The 22,810-nt window shown below is 33.8% G+C and overlaps 3 protein-coding genes and 1 long non-coding RNA gene across 5 annotated transcripts in view; 2 read left to right on the forward strand and 2 right to left on the reverse strand.

Annotated features, from left to right (window-relative positions):
• The window catches only part of LOC149677055 (uncharacterized), a 114,488-nt gene extending 110,733 nt beyond the window's left edge, over positions 1-3,755 (reverse strand). The window contains exon 1 of the long non-coding RNA XR_016366567.1: positions 3,709-3,755. This is a non-coding gene — a long non-coding RNA (uncharacterized LOC149677055). The remainder of the gene's footprint in view (positions 1-3,708) is intronic.
• A 5,326-nt stretch (positions 3,756-9,081) lies between these two features.
• Positions 9,082-10,886, forward strand: LOC149677059 (activating signal cointegrator 1). The gene has a single exon (XM_089838036.1). It carries the CDS (start codon positions 9,195-9,197, stop codon positions 10,809-10,811), a length of 1,617 nt encoding a protein of 538 aa, XP_089694162.1. The 5' UTR covers positions 9,082-9,194; the 3' UTR covers positions 10,812-10,886.
• Positions 10,808-17,900, reverse strand: PolA1 (DNA polymerase alpha catalytic subunit). The gene is made up of 16 exons (XM_089838035.1): positions 17,748-17,900; positions 17,426-17,623; positions 17,167-17,354; positions 16,688-17,108; positions 16,138-16,607; positions 15,386-15,499; positions 15,235-15,309; positions 14,625-15,158; positions 14,254-14,549; positions 14,070-14,199; positions 13,661-13,999; positions 13,338-13,598; positions 12,684-13,280; positions 12,110-12,616; positions 11,140-11,350; positions 10,808-11,081 (listed from the first exon to the last, which is right to left on the reverse strand). Exons 1-16 carry the CDS (start codon positions 17,758-17,760, stop codon positions 10,927-10,929), a joined length of 4,509 nt encoding a protein of 1,502 aa, XP_089694161.1. The 5' UTR covers positions 17,761-17,900; the 3' UTR covers positions 10,808-10,926.
• A 132-nt stretch (positions 17,901-18,032) lies between these two features.
• Positions 18,033-21,362, forward strand: LOC149677061 (choline-phosphate cytidylyltransferase A-like). Of its 2 annotated transcripts, none has more exons than XM_089838037.1 (8): positions 18,033-18,489; positions 19,638-19,847; positions 19,932-20,043; positions 20,107-20,223; positions 20,295-20,446; positions 20,527-20,757; positions 20,828-20,995; positions 21,084-21,362. In XM_089838037.1, exons 2-8 carry the CDS (start codon positions 19,758-19,760, stop codon positions 21,351-21,353), a joined length of 1,140 nt encoding a protein of 379 aa, XP_089694163.1. In that variant the 5' UTR covers positions 18,033-18,489; positions 19,638-19,757; the 3' UTR covers positions 21,354-21,362. The 2 variants fall into 2 exon arrangements, with proteins under 2 accessions (XP_089694163.1, XP_089694164.1); XM_089838038.1 differs by having other exon boundaries at positions 19,681-19,847.
• Positions 21,363-22,810: the final 1,448 nt, after the last annotated feature.

Raw genomic sequence — 22,810 nt, forward strand, 5'->3', positions numbered from 1 at the left:
AAAAACATTTATATGATATCAAGAAGTGATATCTAGTTTATTAGGGAGAAGGTATAAATTCATTCATCCACATTTCTAGCTTTATCTCCAGTCCAAACGTATAGTAGGTCCGGAGTGAGTTAATCCCGCCGACTCTAAATTACAACCAGCATGCATCTCATTGGTTCTTGAAAACTCACGTCAGCTCGACGCGAATGACGAAAATTACTTGTATTTTCAGACTGAGGGGAGGCGAAATAGCCCGGCCTCCTTTACGTCCCCCCCCTTGTATTTTGAAAGGGGGACTGGGACTATGGCGCGCGAATACTTAGGCATCTTAACCTTCTCCCTAATAAACTAGATATCACTTCTTGGTATTAAGTTGGTAAAAATACAAGAATTACGCGCATCTTTTATTCATTTATTTATCTGCAGGTACTTTTGAAGCCAACATAACCTTTTAAATTAAAAGAGGAGCCTCTATATATACAGGGTGTTTCTGATAAGTCTGCAGGCATAAATTAAGGTGTTGATGTTCTTTGGAAAGTCGATTTTGAGAATCGAAAATGTAACTTCTATCTATGACATTTTGTTTGCCCTAAGGGACACTGTTTTCGAGTTAAGATTGCATCCAGAGTATTTTACGGATGACCCCTTTAATTTAATTAGTTAAGAAACTGATTTGGACAATGATTAATTCATAATTTAATTAAGGGGTCATCCCTAAAACACTCTTGAAAATCATAACTGGAAAACAGTGTCCCTTAGGGCAAACAAAATCGAGATAGATAGAAGTTACATTTTCAACTTTAAAATAAAACATAACAATTTCTACAAACAAACCAAGGTCTACATTTTAACTTCTGTGTATTTAAAAAATACAAAAAAAATAAATAAATAATAAACCGTGCTTTTCGAATTAAAAAGCGAAGTGTATAATGAAAAAAAGGTAGAACTTGAAAATGTAATTAACCCGAAAGTTCTTTAAGGCGTGTTGCCGAAATTACTTGAATGTTTTTAAGCTATAACTCTCGCTAGTGATGGCTGAGCCGCGCTACGTCAAAATCCCATCCTACTTTTAACGCTTTTGTCCAGGGCTTTAGATAGATATAAAGGTAGGGGGGGGGGGTTGAAACACCGAAAAGTCTCATTACGCCCTAAATCGCCTGTCACGCTATCTAAAGGATATATACACACACAAACATATATTTCTCAAACGAGATATTACTTCTAAAACCTACACTACTTCACCTACTACTACTACATCGTGAACCGACTTCTGATACAAAAACATTATTTCTTATAATAAATTTATAAATTAAATTTTTGGAAAATGGGTTAAAAAAAAAACATTAATTAAATTGAAGGTCAAGTAAAATGTTTTATAGGTCATTTAGTGCTATATTATTATTTTTAAATCATTTTAATAATTAGTTTTCAAATAAAACCTAATTAGCAGGTATCTTAATAAATATTGAAAACTACAGCCATTTTGACACAAGGGACACCTGCCAAACAATTTGTGATTGCATCCAGAGTATTTTATGGATGACCCCTTAGATTAAAAAAGTAATTTAAAGACAATGCTAAGGGGCCATCCCTAAAACTCCAATCAAATTACAAAATTCCTCTAGCACAATTAACACCACCAGAACGAATTAGCGCTGACATAGAAGTTCACAATCCCTTTAAATTTTCAATATTAACCTTAATAAATTAAAATTATATTTTAAAAATTTAATTTAAAAACTAAATAGGCAATCTCTATACACATATATATCTTTAATAAATTAGTAGTTCAAATTCTGTGCTTGTTATTTTACAAATTATGGACTTATCAAGTCAATTGCGCTAAGCCTAACGTATAGTAATACTTAACACTGTGTAGTAGTATGTATAGGCCTAAACCTACTGTACAGTACTAAAAGGAAATGCCATTTTAGCCCGAGGCTCCTTAAAGACGCGAAATTGATGATTTTTTTAATACAAGTTCAAATTTCGTTCCGTAGCTAAAGTATATATATTTTCTAGCACTAACTAAGCAAAGTCGAAACGGGACCCCGCCTAAAATATCACGTGATTAAGAATGACTTATAGTGATGAATGAATTTACCCCCGCCGTCTTCAAAATGAAATAAAAAGGTTAGGCCTAGGTTTCCTAGTGTGGGTTGTGATATAAATTAGACTTCTCTCTTATATTGAAGGATCTTTTTTCTCTTCATTTTTTTAAATAATTTCTTTCATTCGCGCCTCAATAAAAATATAAAGAAAAACAAATAGACAAGATCGTAACGCCTTTTAGATTTGCTGATAATTTTCAATTAATAAGTTTTCAAAATTTCCCACCAGTTGTCAAATTTTGTTTCTCTCCATTTGAATTGATTTGAATTGCTATAAAAGGCGGTTTTTCTTAACCCATTCCCAACCTTATTTAGTCACGTGGCAATGCAATTATTAAACCGCACGTGGAATTTCAAAATTAAAGAACAAAGGCTTAACGACAATTATCCTAATCTTGCAGCGTGTGATATTTGAAATATTTAAGCCTATTTGTAAAAAGGCGCGAAAATTCAAACCAAGGCTTAACGAAGAAGGAATTTTAGGACGAACACAACGCAACTTGATGATATTTCAAAACCTTTCTTTAGAATCAAAGTCAATCTAATAATTTTTTTCTAAACACGTCATCTGACAATATAGGCCTATTAATCACACATTTGTATCCCCCTTTATATATCTAAAAATAATCAATTAAACATCTAGATGATACGATAACCAAGGCTTAAAAAAAATACGTCTATAGCTGCTAGCAACATTCATCAGAAATTCATCTGCCATTGGATTTAAAATTAATAAATTTAAAATAAAATAAAAAAGTTTCTTGTCAAAGCTGATATGGGTAGAAGTTGAAGTAAGCGAGGCTTCAACGATATCGTGAAATGAAACCATTTATAATTTTACGGTCATTTCTTATACACATCGTGTCAGAGGTTCTTTGATAGAAACCAAAGTGAAAAATTACAGCACCCTAGTATTGTTAAAAGCAGCAAAGGTATTCGCGAAGTTTTTTTACAATAACCCCGTCTAAACCTACCTAACTAGATTTTTCAATTTTGGTATTATAGAAAAAAAGAAAAACAGAAGCCCATAAATTTGAAAGTAAAAAATATACTTTATAGTGTTAGTTGTAAGGTTTTATCAGAAATAAATAGTTCTGAATGTTACCAGGGATAGATTTAATTTTAGAAGTAGGAATGGAGAACAGAGTAAGCTGGGGGCGCGTCAAAGTCCCGGACCCCCTTCCCCGGGACGGGGGGGGGGGGAGTATGAAAGAAGAGGTAAAAAGGAATTACGTATTTTTCGCCGTGCCCGTCAGCAACGTAATCAAAACGATAATTTAAACTTTTCGTTACGTGTTGGAGGGAGGGGCTCTATGCTGGGTGGTCTATGAGTCGGACTGAAGTAAATACTAACCGTTCTCCATTCCTGCTTCTAAAATTACATATATCCCTGATTAACTACTTCAATGTATAGGCTTTCTTTTAAACACGTTTCATATTCTGATTTCGCACAATTGAAAAATTGAAAGGTGTTCAAAATTCGAGCGATGGTATTTAGGATGGGCGCTTACGTATTATTGGTTGTATCAATACCACGTGATTTGACAACATACCTAACCCTCTTATACGATAATTAATTAAAAAGAACAATTTTTTTTTTTTTTTTTACCCTTAGTTGGTTAACATTTGTTCGGAGTTGATACGGTCCTCATCTTTAAAAGTTGGGGTTTTAACTTTAAGTTGACAGATATTGTTGATGGTGTAGGGGTCATTTTTCATTGGTCCAAGCTGTAAATTAACAGGTATTAAAGTTTGAAAATATTTTTCACAATTGTATAAGCGCTTTATAACCTACTCAAGGCTCGGAAGAATGTATAATCAATATTTTACAAGCTGCTCAAACACTAGATGCGACATACCAATAATTTAAATTATATATATAGGAAACATAGGAAATTTTTTGAACGGAATTATAGGATTTTATAGGAGAAATAACACCCCTATAGGTATAATAATGTTACGTTGATTTTGATTCAATCTCAGTCCAATTTCGCCATTATTATTATTATTATTATTATTATTATTATTTTGGGGATTGAAGTATAAACAATGCATTCTTTTATTCCCATATAAATAGCCCACTCCCCAAATTATAAGGGGGTCTGTACACAGCACCACCGGTCCACACTTTGCGAATTATTGCGAGCCAAGTAAAATTGGACATCTTACCCGCTGGGAAAATAATCGCATTAACTTTATTTTAGCCTAAAAACATAGGACGGTATTTTTTAAGATATAAACCGACGATAGCAGTACACGCATTTTCCACCTTAGCTAAGATACTGATAAAGTAAAAACACTGCCATTAGTAAATATACACCCTCAGGATGGTGCCTTACCTCTCTCTCCAAAGGTCAACCACGGGGTTCTAACCTTTTTCGAAAAGAGATCGGAGTTTGGGCTTAAAGACTTAACCTCCCACTGTGTCATATCTGTTGGTTGGTTTAGATACCCATAACCTGTCCTGTCGTGAAGTTTAAGTATACTCTAACCTTAAAGGAGAGAAGAATGGAGTGGTAATTTAGATAACGTTGCGTCTCCTCAGTGGCGTTTAGGTAGGGTCGTACACTATACGACACCCCCCCCTGTCTTAAAAATAGAAGCTAGTTCTCATACAAATACAATGTCACTATGCGGCAGCACTTAACAATCACCTACCGAAGTGTAGGAGCGTGCGCAAGGTACTCTGGGAGAGATTTCTACTCCATATTACCTCATTTCTCCCTGTCTTAAGCTAGCTACACTAAAAACACTCCAAGTTATGAACTACAGCCTTAAGTTAAGTTGGTATTTAATTAATGACATAGTTCTCAGTTAAATATAATCCGGTTTTGACTTAGGCCTATTTATAAGTCTACAATGAGGGTCTTTAGCGATGGCACACTATATATCATGCACCACGACGTATCAAGTTAACTCCAAACCATTGACGATGCTAGTAATACCATTAAATACACCATTCCTTCAAGTCTTAGGTTGTTAAGAACTGTAACATAGTTACGAAAAATGCCATGATAAAACATTGTTCAACAATAGGCACGCTTATGCCATTGGCCTTAACTTTACTTAAACCAACTGCAGTATCTTTTTCTTTTTTATGAGAAATGGTACCGATATAGATATCTTGGGTGGTACAACCATCGAAACTGATTTGGAGAGGAAATTTTCGGTGCGCGTCTCTTTGGTCTTTGACGGTATTTCGCGTATTTGTTAGCCATGGCTTAACATGCCGCTCTTGAAAGATGGCAAACACGATTTCATGTCGTCGGTTATGTTAATGTTTTAAACAGGGAACACACAGAGGGAAACATTATTTAAGCATGTTGGTTTTTTTTTTCGGTTTGTTAGGTTTTGTTAGGTTTTGAAGAAGATATTCATTTAAACCAACGTTTCTTATTCATTATGATATTTTTGCAATTACTTTGCGTGTTATCCTTAAAAGGGACTCTAGAGGGCATAAGGTAATGTTATATACGGGAAATTAGTAGTATAATAGGTTTGTTTAATCGTTTTCTGATTGGAATATTGTCGGCTTTTCAAAAAGACAAAATTTTGAATTTGAATATTGATATTATTTTTTTAAATTAATTTAATAAGGTCATATTCTCTTTAATTTCACGAAATTTTCTACATTTTCAATAACAGTGAGATCTAAACTAGCAATCTTATTAATTTCAGTCCGAGATCCAATTCATTTTGACTCAGTTATAACGAAATTTCAAACCGAACCTATTCATTATTTAATACACTTTCTTTTTCATAATATCAAATTTCTATAACCTTCCTAAAGTATATCTTACGCTTTTTACAGATGGACCCTAAGGCTGTTGTGTGAATAATGAAATTGAAAAGCGTCGATATGTCCAGACAACCAGCTAGGTACTATTACACCACCGAATAGGCCACTATATATATATATTTTTTGCAATGACGAAAACCTCTCTTTCCTAAATTGCATATGCATGCTTTTTATACTGTGATGTAGTCAACCCTGGAATTATTCCACCCACACCGGGACCGGGTCTTCTACCAGAAATTTGGCGGTTTTTTTACAGCCCCTTTCGTTTCCCCAAACCTCGTTAAATCATCACTTTTGAAATTTTTTTATGTCCTAAGATTTGGTAAGAGGTTGTTCACAGAAAACAATTTCTAGGCTCAACTGGTGTGTAAATTGTATACAGGGTGTATAAAAAGTCCGGGAGATATATTTGAGATCTTCTAATCACAGTAGAGCGTCCAATAATGTGACGTCATGAGATCCATGTACAGAAAAAAATACTATAACGGCCATTTCTTAAATTATTCTGTACATTTAGTAGTGCAAGGCTTAAAGGGACTCTTAGTGACGTAGCAAAAGGGATAACCCGATGTAACCTTTGAACTTATGTACAAACATGTAGGCCTATTTTAAGGGTTTTGCACCTTTAGTGACGTAGCAAAAGGGGTAACCCGAGGTAACCCTTGAATTTATGTACAAACATGTAGGTCTATTTTAAGGGCTTTGCACCTTTAGTGACGTAGCAAAAAAGGTAACCCGAGGTAACCTTTGAACTTATGTTAAGTACAAACATGTAGGCCTATTTTAAGGCTAGAAAAAAAAAGAGTTAGGCCTAACTGATATAAATTCTAACCTTTAAATCTTCTATTAAATATATAAAATTTTATAAACCAAGTTAAGCCTAATGGTCTTTAGCAGAAAATGATCATTAGATGAGGGTATACAGTTTCCATAGAATAGGAAAAAAAGCATGGTATTTACCTCTAAATAGGTTCTAGTTGCAGACGCGCTATAGATAACCCTGAATCTTGAATCAAATTACTATTATCATGGAGGTTTTCTTTTTTTCCGTTCTGACTAAACTACGATTGCCACGAAAAATCATTCAAGAGAATGTGTGGTGATATTTTTTTACGGTGGTAGTGAATCTTTAAGCCTATTTTTTTCACAGGTGGGTTTACGTTTTTTCTATGGAAAAGTCCGCCCCCACCGAAAACTCTCATCTTTAAAGACTCGAGCGTATTTTCTTTTTAAATAAAAAACTTATTCGCTTAACTGAATTCGAAAAACATTGGGTAAGAAAAAATACAGTCTATCAAATTATAGGGTTTCTTGAATATCTAGCCTATATTAGGCCTATTTTTGGTCTACTTACGTGGAAGTCTGCTTTAAGTATTCCTTTCAACTGCGCGAGGATAGTATTTTTTACACGTTAACTTCAATAAAATTAATTTAAGGTTTTTTCTGACATTGAAATTTCGTTAAGTGACGCTATAGACTAATGGCACCCCATGTTATTTCCCCATAGAGCTTAATACAGTCGAAGGCAGAGGGCTGCCATTACCCTATTTTTACAGTTTTTTTTATTTGGCGCAAAATTTTGCGTACGGTTTTGACGCGGCCCTGGCGGGAAAAGTCTCGATATGGGTTTTATTTGGCGCGAAATTTTGCGTACGTTTCTGGCAACCCAGCGTTTTTGGCGGCAAAGCTTGGCGCCAAAATGGAAACCAAAAAGAAATTGGATTTCTATTTAACAGCTTTGAAAAGTATATTGGATATTTTAGACCATTGTTTTTCCGGATTTATTGAGGTATAAGAGTGGGTGGTTAACATCATGGATGATTTAGAGTGTTTTAAAGCGTGACTGGGTCATTACCGTTTTACCGCGGCATTGTCACTAAATAGACCTAACTTACAAGGATAGCTAACAATATAAAAAAATAATCCTTACCTTATCTTATCTTGGATGGGTTGAAGAGACGGTGATGATTTTGGCCCAAGAGAAAAAAGAAACAAACATAAATAAGAGGCCGTGCTCTCTTAGCGGATGTCTTTTCGGGAAACGCGTTTTTAAGCTTTTTCGTTTTCCGTCGATTTTACGCTTCGTTGACGGAAAAAGATCTTGTAAAAATCCTTGCCACTCTCTTGTATTATTCCTTTTGCTTTTCTAAGTTCCGTTCTGAAAAATTTCACGTGTAGATATTAGCATAAGACATTGACGAAGGAATGTAAATTTTTGGCCTAAATTTCATTAACACAAAATACTTAAATCTCAATAACCATAACTGCAAAGCATATTTCAAACACAATTTCTGATAATAACCTCTAACACTGGCTTCGCACATTCAATAGTAAATCACTATCAATCAGCTAAATTAATTAAAAATAATCAGAGATAAGCAATTAGAGAAACCTCTGATAATACATGTAAAAGAAACTCGTCAATATTCCTTACAATATTTTTTGAGATTTAAGGAAAACCATAAGTTTATAAGATATTGTTCCATAAGTATGACACTTCCTATACTTCGTAATGCTAGAGACTTAATGAGAGCTAGTTCGAGAACGACGCGAGAATTGACTACACTCGGTTTTGCAGTCCATCTTCCTATTTAGTCTGTCCTTAGCCTTTGACAGCGCCTCACTAGGCGTCGCTTTACGAGAATATATGACGTTTTGCCTACGTCACTTCATGACAAGCTCTCATTAACCAGTGACACACTTATGGAACATATCTTATAAACTTATGGGAAAACCCATGCAATTGTGAACCACGTTGCCCGTAAAATTATCATAATTAATTAGTCCAGAAAATCCAACGAAAAATGATTGACACTTCGACCGCTTCCTTTGACAGCGCCAATTAAAAGCGGCCGTCGGGGACGTGTGCGCCATCTAGGTATAAATTGCGACACTGTTGCCTTGCAAAATAGTTCGACCGCTACAGTGGTCTTTCACCCGCTATCATGCGCTTGTGGCGCCATCCCGGTGCAACGAAGGGAACTAAAAGAAAAGGCGGGAAATTTGACAAAATATTTTATAAGACCCAATTAACTATATCATGCGTTTGTGGCGCCATCCCGGTGCAACCAAGGGAATTAAAAGAAAAGGCGGGAAATTTGACTGATTTCAATTTCCCGCCTTTTCTTTTAGTTCCCTTGGTTGTACTGGGATGGCGCCACAAGCGCATGATATAGTTAATTGGGTCTTATATCCTAGCGGGTGAGGTGAAAGGCCACATATTGCCACGTACACGTGTTTCAATCTGTCAAAAAATTCGAAATAGCCACGAACACGTGTATTTCAATCTGTCAAAAATGAGTAACAGTGAGGAATTAGAACTTTTTTGTATGTCTAAGTTAGAAGAAATGTTAAGTTGCCCTATTTCCAACGAAATTGCAACCTATATTCTAAGTATTGATGATAAAAGTGAACTAAAAGAATTTTTGGGTAATTTTGTTGGGGAAACTAACCCTATGCTGAACCAGTTCATCGTTGAACTTATTAATAGACGCAAGGTAGTAAACTATAGAGAAGAAGCCAGTAATAAAGCCTACAAAAAAGCGCCGGAAACTGATTATTTTGAAGCCCAAAAGAAACCCAACAAAGTTAAGTCCAAATCATCCAAAAATTCGGAATCGGAACCTGAAAGCCAACCTAACAAGGATGAGGATCATTCTAAAAAAAAGACGTATTTCGTACCTCTTTTCAATCAACAAGGCGCCATGAAAGATATGCCAATCCTTCCTGGACGCCACAGTTGTAACTGCGAAGCCACCAAGCATAGATTGATTAACAATTGCATTGAATGTGGACGAATTGTTTGTCAACAAGAAGGTTCTGGTCCTTGTCAAACATGCGGAGCTTTGGTATGTACCCCGGAAGAACAAGAAATCCTAAACAGAGGCAGCAAGAAAAGCAGCAAGTTACAAGACAAGCTGATGAACTTGCCAAAGCCTGAAGAAGAATCCCAACTAGCTAAAGCCATAGTTCATAAAAATAAGCTTCTGGAATTCAATGAAACTTCTGCCCAACGTACTAAAATAGTTGATGACGACATTGACTACTTTTCCATTGACAAAATAAAGGATAATAAATGGATTTCCCAAGATCAGAAGAAAGTTTTGTTAAAAAAGGCGGAGACCTTGAAAAACAAGCAAGATGCAGTCAAATCAAACAGAGTCATTGGAATTGATTTTATTAATCGCAAAATTATAGACGCGGAAAAGATGAAAAACAGTCAATTTGATAGCGAAGTTGACGAACTTAAAAGACTGGCTGATGATTTCAGCAGTTTACAATTTTCCGATGATAGTGGAAGAGACTTCAACATCAATCCAATCATAGGGGAAGCCCCACAGTATGACGAAGACAACAGAAGCAACCATCAACTTAGAAAAGCGGGTCTATTGTACAATACCCCTAAATCTTCAACAAAATCTAACCAACTAAGGAACCAAGACAGAGAATTGCAAGACATACAAGACAATGGAATGTGCCTTAGTATGCACCAACCATGGGCTTCAATGTTGGTTATGGGAATCAAAAAACACGAAGGCAGAACTTGGTATACTCCCCATAGAGGTTGTTTATGGATTCACGCTGCCAGTAAAGTTCCAGAATCAAATGAAGTCATAGAAATTGAAAATATGCATCGTTCCATCAAAGGAAATGAAAACGCTGTCTTTCCTGAACAGTATCCTGTTAGTTGCTTACTGGGATGCGTCATTGTGATGGATTGTTTGGAACAAGAAGAGTACAGACAGATTTATCCTGATGGAGAATCAGCGTCACCTTATGTTTTAATCTGCGAAAACCCTATGGAGCTCTTAATAAAATTCCCAATGAAAGGAAAACACAAGATATTCCCTCTCGAACCGCAGATTCATCAAGCTGCCAAGAAAACTTTGAGAAAATATACAGCTAAACATTAATTAAGAATAAAGTTTATTAAAACGTGTATAATTATTAATGTTGCGAATAAAAATGACTTATTAAAACACTCAAAATTGTCTATAATACAACTGAATCCACCCAAATTCATGCAATTCAGGGTTTCTTCATGGATTTGTAAAGTCCATTGAACAAATTACATAGGTCAACTTCTCCATAGCGATTATGCTTTAGTTCCCTATCAACTACTTCCTTTAGTTTCCGATAAAGATAGATATTTCGTACTCGTTCTTGACCAGCAGTTAGTAAACCTGAAGTAAATTGATTAATCACTTGATAACGGTAATGAAAAGTCCATCTTATTCTTACCCATTTCACCATTCTTAATATTGCGTGTTGCCTTATCAATATCAAGAATACGCGAAAAGAACAGTAGTTGATGATAAAGTTTATGTTCAGAATATTCCGAACGCAAAGTTGATTTGCAACATGAAGGACACGTTGGTCCTTCTCTGGTAAAAATAAGTGGCATCTTTCTTGTTCGATATCCACATGCAACATCCTCACAGAACATCCAAAACTAAAAATAAAATAATTATTTGTAAATGATTAAGTTGATTTCTTTTTAAGGTCGAGCTTAAGCCAACTTGGGAAGGGGGGAGGGGTTGTTCATATGCCTTTAGTTTCTGCTCATTTCCAAGCAAGTGTTTCAATTAAAAAATTTCAAGACTTTACAAACCGAAAGACAACATTCCAAAGATTACAACAAAATTGTGAAAAACTTTTATTTTTGAAATTACATTAAGTTAAATGACATTAAATTTAAAGTTACTAATTCCAATATATCTTGTCTTTCCGTCGTTTAAATTGCATAAAATTTTGCATACACGCGCATTTACACCTACGCTAGTGGTTAATCGAGACACTTTTGCAAAATGTCAATTATTTAACTAATTAAGTCACTAATTAAATTAATTTATTCGCTTAATTAGTTACATAATTGACATTTTGCAAAAGTGTCTCGATTAACCACTAGCGTAGGTGTAAATGCGCGTGTATGCAAAATTTTATGCAATTTAAACGACGGAAAGATGAGATATATTGGAATTAGTAGCTTTAAATTTAATGTCATTTAACTTAATGTAATTTCAAAAATAAAAGTTTTTCACAATTTTGTTGTAATCTTTGAAATGTTGTCTTTCGGTTTGTAAAGTCTTGAAATTTTTTATTTGAAACACTTGCTTGGAAATGAGCAGAAACTAAAGGCATATGAAAAACCCCTCCCCCCTTCCCAAGTTGGCTTTAGCTCGACCTTAACACCGATTAGTTAAAAAATCACCAAGTAATATTTCTTGATATAAGAATTAAGAACTGATTTCAAATAGACTGACAAAGCAGGAACATGTTCGGCAAATTTAGTCTCACAATGAGCGCATTTTAAGATGGTAAACTCGTGCTTCGTTATTATTTTAGACTCTTCATCCAAGATTAAAGTCTCTCTGACAGATACTTCTTTCGAACAATTAGTATTAGGGCAGATTAGGGTTAACGGATCGCAGTTGACAAAACGTTCCTCAATATTCATCACCGGATACATTTCATTATGATCAGTTTCCTCCTGTTGAATCCTAGCTTTTGCGGATTGTATGTAAGAAGAGGGATCTAGGCCTAATTTCGAAGCAAGGGACGCGGCGTCTAATCCGTCAATTGGTTCGCATAATCGCGAAACTACTGGCAAGATTTGTTGTTGTTTGTAATAAAGCGTGTCGATCTTTAATGAGGACGATTTTGATTTAAGTTCATCTGGATGGTAAGCTCGTTGTGTGGCCGAATTTGCAGTGTCATCCTATGTAAAGAAAATTAAATTTAACCCGTAATTAAATTAAATTAACTCAACTCTAAGTGTAATATACTTCGCAGATGACGTAAGGTACAGTATCTCCTTGTTTTATCTTCTTGCCACCTTTTGAATTAACTCTTAACGCTACTTGTACATGAGGTAATGACTTTTTATCGGGATAATCTTCAGGATTTTTTGTTAATTGCTTCGTGATCATATAATCATTCAACGTTATTAAGGATTGGTCAATTTTTTGACCCAACTCCTCTAAATGAGTGTGAATCGCTTCGCATATTTCATCTTGCGACTTATTAGATAAAATGACGTCAATAGCAAACTCTCCGGCTTTCTTAGCAATGTCTGACCAATCGCGTCTAACAATATCAAGACCTTTAAGTTCCTTGCTGGTTTTGATCTCTCCATTTGGTAACTTGGTGACTGTTAAAGCGGCGTATTTCTTCTTTTTCAATAGAAGCATGGATTTGAATAGTCCATCAACTTCAATTTCGAGTAAATGATACATTTTATTCACTTCCTTCTTGATTTTGTTACCCAAATCCATTATTTCATTAATATTCTTCGAATTGGTATTTATCATAATGGAATCAGTGTCACCGTAAATAACATCTAATCCCATATTTTCAACCAAACTTTTAGTTTGCATTAAAATCTACGCGATTAAAACGTTAAATACAGTTGAATAATGACGAAAGGTAAACCATCTTACATCTCGGCCCTTTCCAGTAATTAAGGCGGCCAAAGGTTTTGCGTAAAACCTAGAATTAGAAAACCCCAAACAACCGTACATGCTGTTAGCGGTCAACTTCAAGGCTTTCTGTCTTATATCATATTGCATTTTAAGTTCAGGCGTAATATTTGGGGCAGCCATTAATTTTTTAACTTCACGTCGACTTTCAACCAATTTCTGAATCTCATGGGGTAAGATCCCCAGAGCTTGTCCGCGTTCTGGAAGCTCGGCAATTAAATCCTGCAACAATTGAACAGGACATTGTACTAAGTTCGAGCTCAACCTACCAGAACCTATCTTACGTCATCGTCGTTTTGTCTAACTTCGTATCGTTTAACTGTAGTGAAACAAATATTGTATTCTTGAATGATTGATGGATATAAACTGTTAAAGTCCATCAAAAGGATAAAGTGATCGTAGAAGCCTTTTTTAGGTTCCAAAACTAAACCACCGGCATAAGCGGCTTTCTTTCTACGCGGGCCTTTAGTTCTATCATGGTCCCCTACAAGTCCGTCTTCATCTAAATCTTTCGCGGTTTGTTTACCATAAGTCTTATCGGGGCAGATATAATTTTTAGCATTGAATGCGTGTAGAAGTAGGAATTCATTTCTTTCGGATCTTCCACCAAGAAGAGTTCGTCCCTGAATATTTTGATGATATAAAGTTATGAATTGATAACTTCTCAACAATAATTTTTAGGCCTAAATGTACCATAAGATTCCCTGCAATGTTAGTTATTTGTAATGCAAGTGGGAGAATATTTAACTCCGCCATAATCTTCATAATGTAACTACTGTCCATTAGTGTTACCTCCATTAATTGTAACAGTTTATCTGAAGAACTAAAATCGGTGTTAATTAATCTCAAAGACATAAACATCTCCGTCAGTTCATACCTATACATGTCTTTAATATCATTAGGATCAATAGTGACATGTGAACGATGTAAAACTTGGGATATCAATTCAACCAAATCATAGCTCCTACAACGTAAAAGTTCTTGGGCCGAGATTTTTATGTCACAAATTAATCTTCCACTAGTTAAAAGTTTTTCCAGTTGGCCTTTCATAAACCCTGAACGTTTAGGAACAACTGATCTACGTAGCCTTCCAACTCTAGACCAATTTGGAATGTTGAGAACAGTCAAACGATGCAGTAAAAGTTCTAAATCAAACCCGACAAGGTCATGACCCTAAACAATTAAAAGTTTGCTTTAAATACGGAACTAAATTAAGACTACAACTAATTAAGTAATTAGTAAGCGTACAATAATGATATCAGGATCGATTTTTTGTATCTTTGCCAATAAAAAAATGAGTAACGATCGTTCAGTGTTGATCAACTCAATCTTCATTCTCTTATTATTCTTAACTTTCTCATTCAAATCAAATGGAAAAATCCTGTCAGTTGGTTTTGATAGAGCGCAGATAACACTTTCGTAAGGATTATCAACACGCTTGTTTAACGGAAACTTGGAATGAACGCAAGACGCGACAGCCACAATCTCATTTTGATGATTAGTGGGATTATTGATGGTTCTAAGGTACAGGGTCATGGTAACTATGTTCGGTTTGGGTGGTTGGTCCTCCATGACTGAAACTTTAGCCATAGAATCGACGGAAACTTCCATCTTGCACCAACTAATGGGTGGACTACACAAAACTGGTTCCTGAATTTCCAACCACATTGGACCCTTAATCTTCCGTTCAATTAGAAAACGTTCCAGACTGGAAGTATTGTAACCAAATACGGTGGAGAAAGTTTCTCCTTGTAAATCGCTAGGTAAAGGTTTATATTTTGCCTAAAGATGATTGACAATATCGGTTAAACAACACGAAATGGACGCGAGGTTTAGGGTTTATAGAAGGAAAACTAACACTGTATCGAACTTCCAAGTATTCACTCTCAGTTGGAACTTCAGCTTTTTCAAAAGCGTACATCTTTTTACTGGGCTAATTTATTTATTAATTATCTATCTGTTAGTATTAATTAGCATGGTTTAATTTAATTTAATCTGATCTGATATACTTTGCATTTAAATTCTTTTATGTTAAAAGTTTCTGCAATTTTATCAGAAAATTCGTCGTAAACGTCTGACATGATTATGGGATCACTCGATTCACTTCCATCCTTATATCTCCTCTAAAATTGTAAGTACTGTAAGATACCTACCTAATCTAATTTAATAAATATACTAATTAAAGGAAAATTCCAGGTAGTATAACATTCAGGGGTGTGCGAGTACTCGGTTCGAGTATCTAGCCAAGTACTCGACTCGATACTCGATAACAACACATTGAGATACTCGAGACAGATTCGAGTAGCTTTTTAACATCTTAAATACTCGACAAATACTCGAATCCGAGGCTTACAACTATAGCAGACGATGAGTTCATGAGCATTTATTTTGAAAATCACCTGTTCAATGTTTAATTGATCACGAACAATCTTTTTGAACTAGTTCGATATTAGATAATTGAAAATCTTCGTTATTTTCAAGAAATTTACAAAATTGCTACTCGACAAGTCAATATTTGAGACCCGATAATTAATTACTCGAAAGAACCAAAATTTGACCTATCTAAATACTCGATACTCGAAAGTATTTTTGAGACTCAGCTCGATACTCGATAAGAAATTAATTTTGATACTCGGACTCGGCTCGAAACCGAAAAAACGGCACTCGCACACCACTGATAACATTACACCTTATACAAAAGGCCGTTCTTTTAAGGTATAATGTTATGTAACCTGAATTTTTCCGTTTAACCTTTAAGTACCTTCTCCCTGGGAAGAAGAAAAACTCTTCTCTCAATATTTTTAACCATAACGCAACAGCTAACGTGACTTTGAGCAGATTCAACCCATATCTTTCCGAATAGATAGACAATACCAGGATGTTTGAAATTATCCTCAAAAGCATCCAACCAAAAAATCCTTAAAACTTTCTCCCCGTTTTCATTTGTTGATAATGGAAGTTTTGAAGTATCAACTTCAACTTCAACCAAAGAAGAAGAAGATTCGGTAACATTGGAAACAATATCATTCCATTCAGTTACAAAGTTGTTATTATTAGATGAATCTTTAACTGGTTCTGCTAGAAAATTCTTTCCACCAGTTTCCTTTACTGTTACACTTTGACCACTTTCGGTCAATTTTTCCGGTTCGGAACCAGAAATATCATCAATATTATCATCCATAAAGAAGCTATCATCAATATCATTAATTTCTACGTCATTTTGGGTCGAATCTGAATGAGAATTAAATTAATCCAAATTTAAATTAAGAGGAACTTAATTAATAATTAGAACACCGGCGTTTATGTAATACCATTTAATTTAGTTAAGGGTTTAGGTTGGCTATCAACGTCTTCTATTTTTTCACTCTCAGGTGTATCAGTCTTTATCATCTTATTGGGTTTATGAACTTTAGAATCCTCCATTGGAATTTCATCATTAAGGAGTTTCCTTTTGGGTTTTCGTTGTTCAATTCCATTTTGAGGGAGAGCAGCCTTAACATCAAATTCTTTAACAGATTGCAAGTCCAAAGCCCTAACATTTCTTTTTGTGGATTGTGGAGTAGTTGAAGCGAAAGGATTTATCGGCCTTCTAGGCTGTGATGTTGATCCGGACGGAGTAATTGGAGTTCTCTTCTTTAGTAATGTTGGCTTGGGTGTAATTGGACTAGTGTCATTGTGAATGTTTTGCATAATATTGCCCAGTAACTCGTCATCGTCAAGTTTAATATTTGACTGAAATTCGACATGTCAGTCTAAGATTTAAGACTATTATAAGTGCCATCAAGTTCACCTCTGTTTTTTTCTTAGCCGCTACATTCATAAACATGCTTTTTATATCCTTGGCTTTTGTTGGTTTGCCAGAAGGCGGGGGTTTATATAAATTTTTTCCCTTCTCGGATCTCTTGCTTTGTGCTGTAGGTTTATCATCTTCATCATCATCAAAGAGTTCCCGGCCATCCTCAACATATCCAGTACCATCTTTCACCCAAATGGTGATTAGATTCCATTCTTACCCCCTTAATTATTTGAATTAAATTAAATTTACTAACCATCAATAATCCAATCATCTTCCTGCCTCTCTTGTACTAGTTTAGAATATTCCCTTTCATCTACAAGTTCGTAAACTGGTGCTTCCTCAGTAACTGAATATTTGTTTTTGCTCCCTTTCAATTGTTTCAATCTATCAAGAGCGGCAAGTCTTCCATGCTTATCAGATTTTTGCCGTTTGCTGCGACCTGTTGCAACGTCTTTAAAATTATGAAAACACCAGTTTTAATAGATTTAAATTAATTGTTTAAGTTTTTCTTAATACTATTATTAATATATATATATATAATATTAATTTCTCGTAATTTAAAGAGTACATCTTACCATCAACATCCATTTTGTTTAATTATTATTTAAAAATTTATACGGGCATTAATTAAATGATTAAAAACGTTAATAACACTCATGCAACTTCTGATTCAGATTCAGAAAAGGCGCAACACCAACCGCCATGTGACAAAAGCGGTTTTCCCGCCAAAATAATGTACATAATCCACCTGATTGGTCAATCTTAGGACGAGTCCATTTTTGACGTTTATCACGTGACGGCCCGGGAATTGTAACTCCCCAGGCGACGTCATGGATTTCCCGGGTTTTGACATGTGCTCGTCTCCTGCTGTGACTCTCTCTTCTTTAAAATATTGCGCGTAATTGTGAATTGACTATAACATATAGGAAGTAAGCAATTTTCAGTGAAACCAGATTGTTATCTCTCGAATGTAATTCGCGAATATACACTTGTAAGGTAATTCACGCATGACATTAAGGAAAAGGTTTTTGGGGGATGAAAACTTCCAACGTGGTTTTAGAAACGCAAGCTTCCGGTATATGACGTCATTAGCCGTCTATTCCTGCGCGTTACAGTTTTTCAGCGCTTTGAGAAAATACTTGTGTGAAAAAAGCCGACAAGAAGAAGTATGCGGTTTTTCTTTTTTTGACGAAGTAGTCTACTAATCATCAACTCGGAATACGTAGTATGGTTTATTCGCGCACAATAGGTCAAAAGACAAATTATTAAACGGTCTATTATTTTTACTAACGGAAGTATAAACAAAACAAGACTCAAGTAAATATTGTTTTTTATCATTTCTTAGCTTATTACGAATTACCATTGTTACCTATAAGAGTCGTTTGTTTGTTACCATGGTATAATTGAAACGACCCAGTAAGATAAGCCTAATTTGCATGGATTTAGCCAAACTATAGCCTAGATAAAATGAAATATAGGATAATAGGCCTAACAGCTGCATTATTTAGACCAAATATCATTATCGAGTTATGCATCATAATTATAGACAAGTTATAATTAGAGGATCAAAGCTTTTCATGTGATATACTTGTCAAACTCAACGAAGGCTCTTTAAAAGCCAGCCTAGGAACCTTCAAAACATGTCATAAATTATCCCTGAGCCTCTGAGTGACAGATAGTCTATTTTTAAATTACTATAGATACACACAAGGTCTATTGTTTATAAGAAGTTAGACCCTTGCATGTTTGAGACTGTGCCTGAAATACACTAAATTCTTGGCTTAAGTTAAACTTAGTGCCTGTTAAAAAACTATATTTAACCACACTTCAAAATCAAATCAAGTAAACTAACTAATTTACTCTAGACATATTTCTTTATCTGAGCAAATCTTTTGAAATCCAAAGAAAAATGTTTAAGATAAATTATCAGGTCATAAAAGCAAACAGAGACATAAAATTCCAAATGCCATCATTTAGGAGTTAGGACATTGTTCTAAAATGTATTTAAATATCTTTTGCGTAATTTAGTTTCAATAATTGATTAGAACAGGAAAAATACTGATCTTATGATGATCGCGCGACATATTTTTCCATCAATAGGGTAATAGCAGCTCTCTACCTTCGACTGTATTAAGCTCTATGGGGAAATAACATGGGGTGCCATTAGTCTATTGGATTAGCAAACGTGACATTATTTGAAGATGTTATCAGTTCACCCATTATCTCTTTTTAATATGAAGTCAAGGCTCATTATCAGCTACTAACTAAGCAAGTTAAAATATTAGAGATAGTCCTAATCCTAAAACAACTATTGAAGTGTCAAGAATATAGTTCATATATGCTAAGCACTCAGAAAAAAAGGAATTTTCTAATTTTCTAAAAGATTTGCACCCTTAGCTTAAACTAAATAAGGACGCCTTAACATCATCTTAAATTAATTACCCCCTTTAAATAATTTCTTGCAGAAGTAAAAAATATAGTCCAATGCTATCTATATATTATAATTAGAAATATTATAAGTGGCCTGCCTTGAAAAGTACTATTTAAAACATACGTGGGGGAATATTATATAATTAAATATAATAATGGCCACGCGAAAACGAACAAGAGAAGAAGCTTTGGGTGGTTATGGTGTCAAAGAAAATTGGGAACCTCCAGTTATGAAAAATTATATGGTAGGTAATTACTAATTACTAAAAAACCACAAAATAAAATTAGGGGAAAAAAATTATACCTACTTTTGCGTATATCAACTATAGCACGGTTTCTGTGGTCCCGCACCATACAGCGATGACCCTTTAGCCATAGAAAAAAGATTAAGGTGTGATTATACCTTACATATAACAAAAGAAATGGCCATGAGTGGACGAGGTAGATATTATTAAATTATTTGGTAGTAGTCAACCAGATGGTTTAATATAAGTTTTTATTTAGCTCCTAGGCAGGTTCGTGTATATGCAGACGGTATCTATGATTTATTTCACCAAGGACACGCTAGGCAACTAATGCAAGCTAAAAATTGTTTCCCAAATGTTCATTTAATAGTAGGAGGTTTGTAAGACGACTAATTAACTTAATTTACTTTATTCTAGTGTTTCTTTAAATTATATGATTAATTTCAGTTTGTAGTGATCAATTAACTCACGAAAATAAAGGTCGAACAGTCATGAATGAAGATGAAAGATACGAAGCAGTACGTCATTGTCGTTATGTAGATGAAGTGGTCAGAGCAGCTCCTTGGCAATTATATGACGAGTATCTAGAATATCACAAAGTACGCGGGTTAAATAATAAATTAAGGTCATGGTCAATCTTATGGGGGAAAGTACAATCTCTAACACGTCCAAAAAACAGATTGATTTTGTTGCTCACGATGAACTGCCATACACAATGGGCAGTGGAGGAGAAGATGAAGACGTTTACGCCACAATTAAAGCTAAAGGAATGTTTATTGCCACAGAGAGAACGGAAGGTGTCTCAACTTCAGATTTAGTATCCCGTATTGTTAAAGATTACGATATGTATGTTCGTAGAAATTTAGCTAGGGGTTACAGTGCCAGAGATATGAATGTATCTTTCTTAAATGTAAGTTAATTAAGATTAATCGAATAGGAATTAAGATTAATTTGAGGATTTTTATACTATACGCGAATAGGAAAAGAAATTTTTGATTCAGAACAAATTAGACGATTTAAAAGATAAAGGGAAAAGTTTAGTGGAGAATTTTGAAGGAAAACGTCACGAAATTATTCAAAAATGGGAAGACAAATCCAGGGAATTTATTCATAATTTCTTGGAGCTCTTTGGGAGGGATGGAAGATTGGTAATTACTGTAATTAATGCGTAATTTGGGAATTTTTTTTTTTTGATTTATAACTTAGGGCTTTTTTTTTGGTTTTTTCCCTCGATAGAATCACTTTTGGCAAGATAGCAAGGTGAAAATTAAACAAGCCTTATCACCGACAAATAGTCCCCCTGGAAGTCCTACTTTAGGGAGATCGCGTTCATCTTCACCCGCCGCTAAAATCTTTAAAAGTGACCCATCTTTATATAGTCGAAAAAATAAATCCCACCAACCTTCAGCCGATGTTGAAGATGACGATTATTCCGAAGATGATTATTTCGACTTTGAGGAGAAAGTTAAACCTCCTACTGATATATCTCCATCCACAACGCTGTGATCTCTATAATAATAATAATAATAATAAAAATAAGTTTAAAGAATTGTTTATTTAAAAAAAATAAAAATAAAAACACTAAGAAATAATAATTATTGATTGAAAAATAATTAATAATTTTAAAATTATTATTATTAATAAATTATATTCTTTTACGCTTAGATTTTGCTACCCCTTTTTTTCTTTTGTATTTTTGTTGAAATTTGAAAGGGATTCTTCTTAAAAAAAAAAACATGTTTTTAAACTTTAAAAAACAATAAAAATTGGATTTTTGTTAATTGTTAATTTTAAGTTTTTAAGTAATTTCTTTAGTCAGTAATATTAATTATTATTATTAGAAACGGATTTAATTTAAATCCTTTCAAACCCCTTTAAATTAAACCGTCTAAGCTAGCATAAACCTAAAATTAACATTAACATTTGCAAGCAAAATTTAAATTTTGTCAAAACTTCCATACAATTTGTTAAAATGCTTTAAAAATTGGCCCCAAATGTATGTAGCAAATAACCGCAAAAACAGTCAAAAATTTGAAATTTCCCAAATCCTATTTAATTAATGTTTTTCAATAACTCAAATTTAAATTTTTTTTGTTTTTTTATTTTTTTTTTGCAAAAATATGTTTTTTTTTTGTTTTGCAAAAATATGTTTTTTTTTGTTTTTGCAAAAATGTTTTTTTTTTGTTTTTGCAAAAATATGTTTTTTTTTGTTTTTGCAAAAATGTTTTTTTTTTGTTTTTGCAAAAATATGTTTTTTTTTTTTTGCAAAAATATGTTTTTTTTTTGTTTTTGCAAAAATATGTTTTTTTTTTTTTTTGCAAAAATATGTTTTTAAATTTTAATCTTTTTTTATCAAGACCAATTTTTTTTTACGTTTCTTGCTAAATATAAACCTTGACGATGCTATGCCAAGCCAAAAAAGAACTGTATAACCTAATGAATAATGATTAATTATTATTAATCAAGTTTGTTTTTAAACTGAGAGAAACAAAAAAATGCGCCAATAGCAATTTTAGTGATAAAAGAAAATGCGTGTCTCGGGGATAAAAATAAAAATGATTTTATAAATAATATTATATATTGTTAATTATATTCCTAAATAATTCCTATAAACGCTGCTTCAAAATAATTTGATGATGGTGGTTCATTTATTTTAAAGTTGTTTTAATTTGTCTAAGTACTGTCTCTAAAGTCTAATCTTTCTAAACCTTTACCATTCCAATGTCTTTTTTTATTATTATTTTTAATCTTATTTAAGGTTTGTGACAATTTTGGATTTAAAAAAGAAAAAAAAAACCCAAAATTAAATGGATGGTTGTGTTAACTATTTCAATAAACCTAATTTATTCATTTAAAATAATATTTTTTTTGTTCCGATTATTAATATTAATTAAAGTTAAAACTGTAGATATGTAATTAATTAATTAATAATAATTAATCAAGTTCTATTTTATGTTCTTTAA

The sequence above is a fragment of the Phalangium opilio genome, unplaced genomic scaffold (assembly GCF_054372755.1).
Source record: "Phalangium opilio isolate 3A_F unplaced genomic scaffold, DU_Popi_V2 ptg000045l_1, whole genome shotgun sequence".
NCBI lineage: Eukaryota > Metazoa > Arthropoda > Arachnida > Opiliones > Phalangiidae > Phalangium > Phalangium opilio.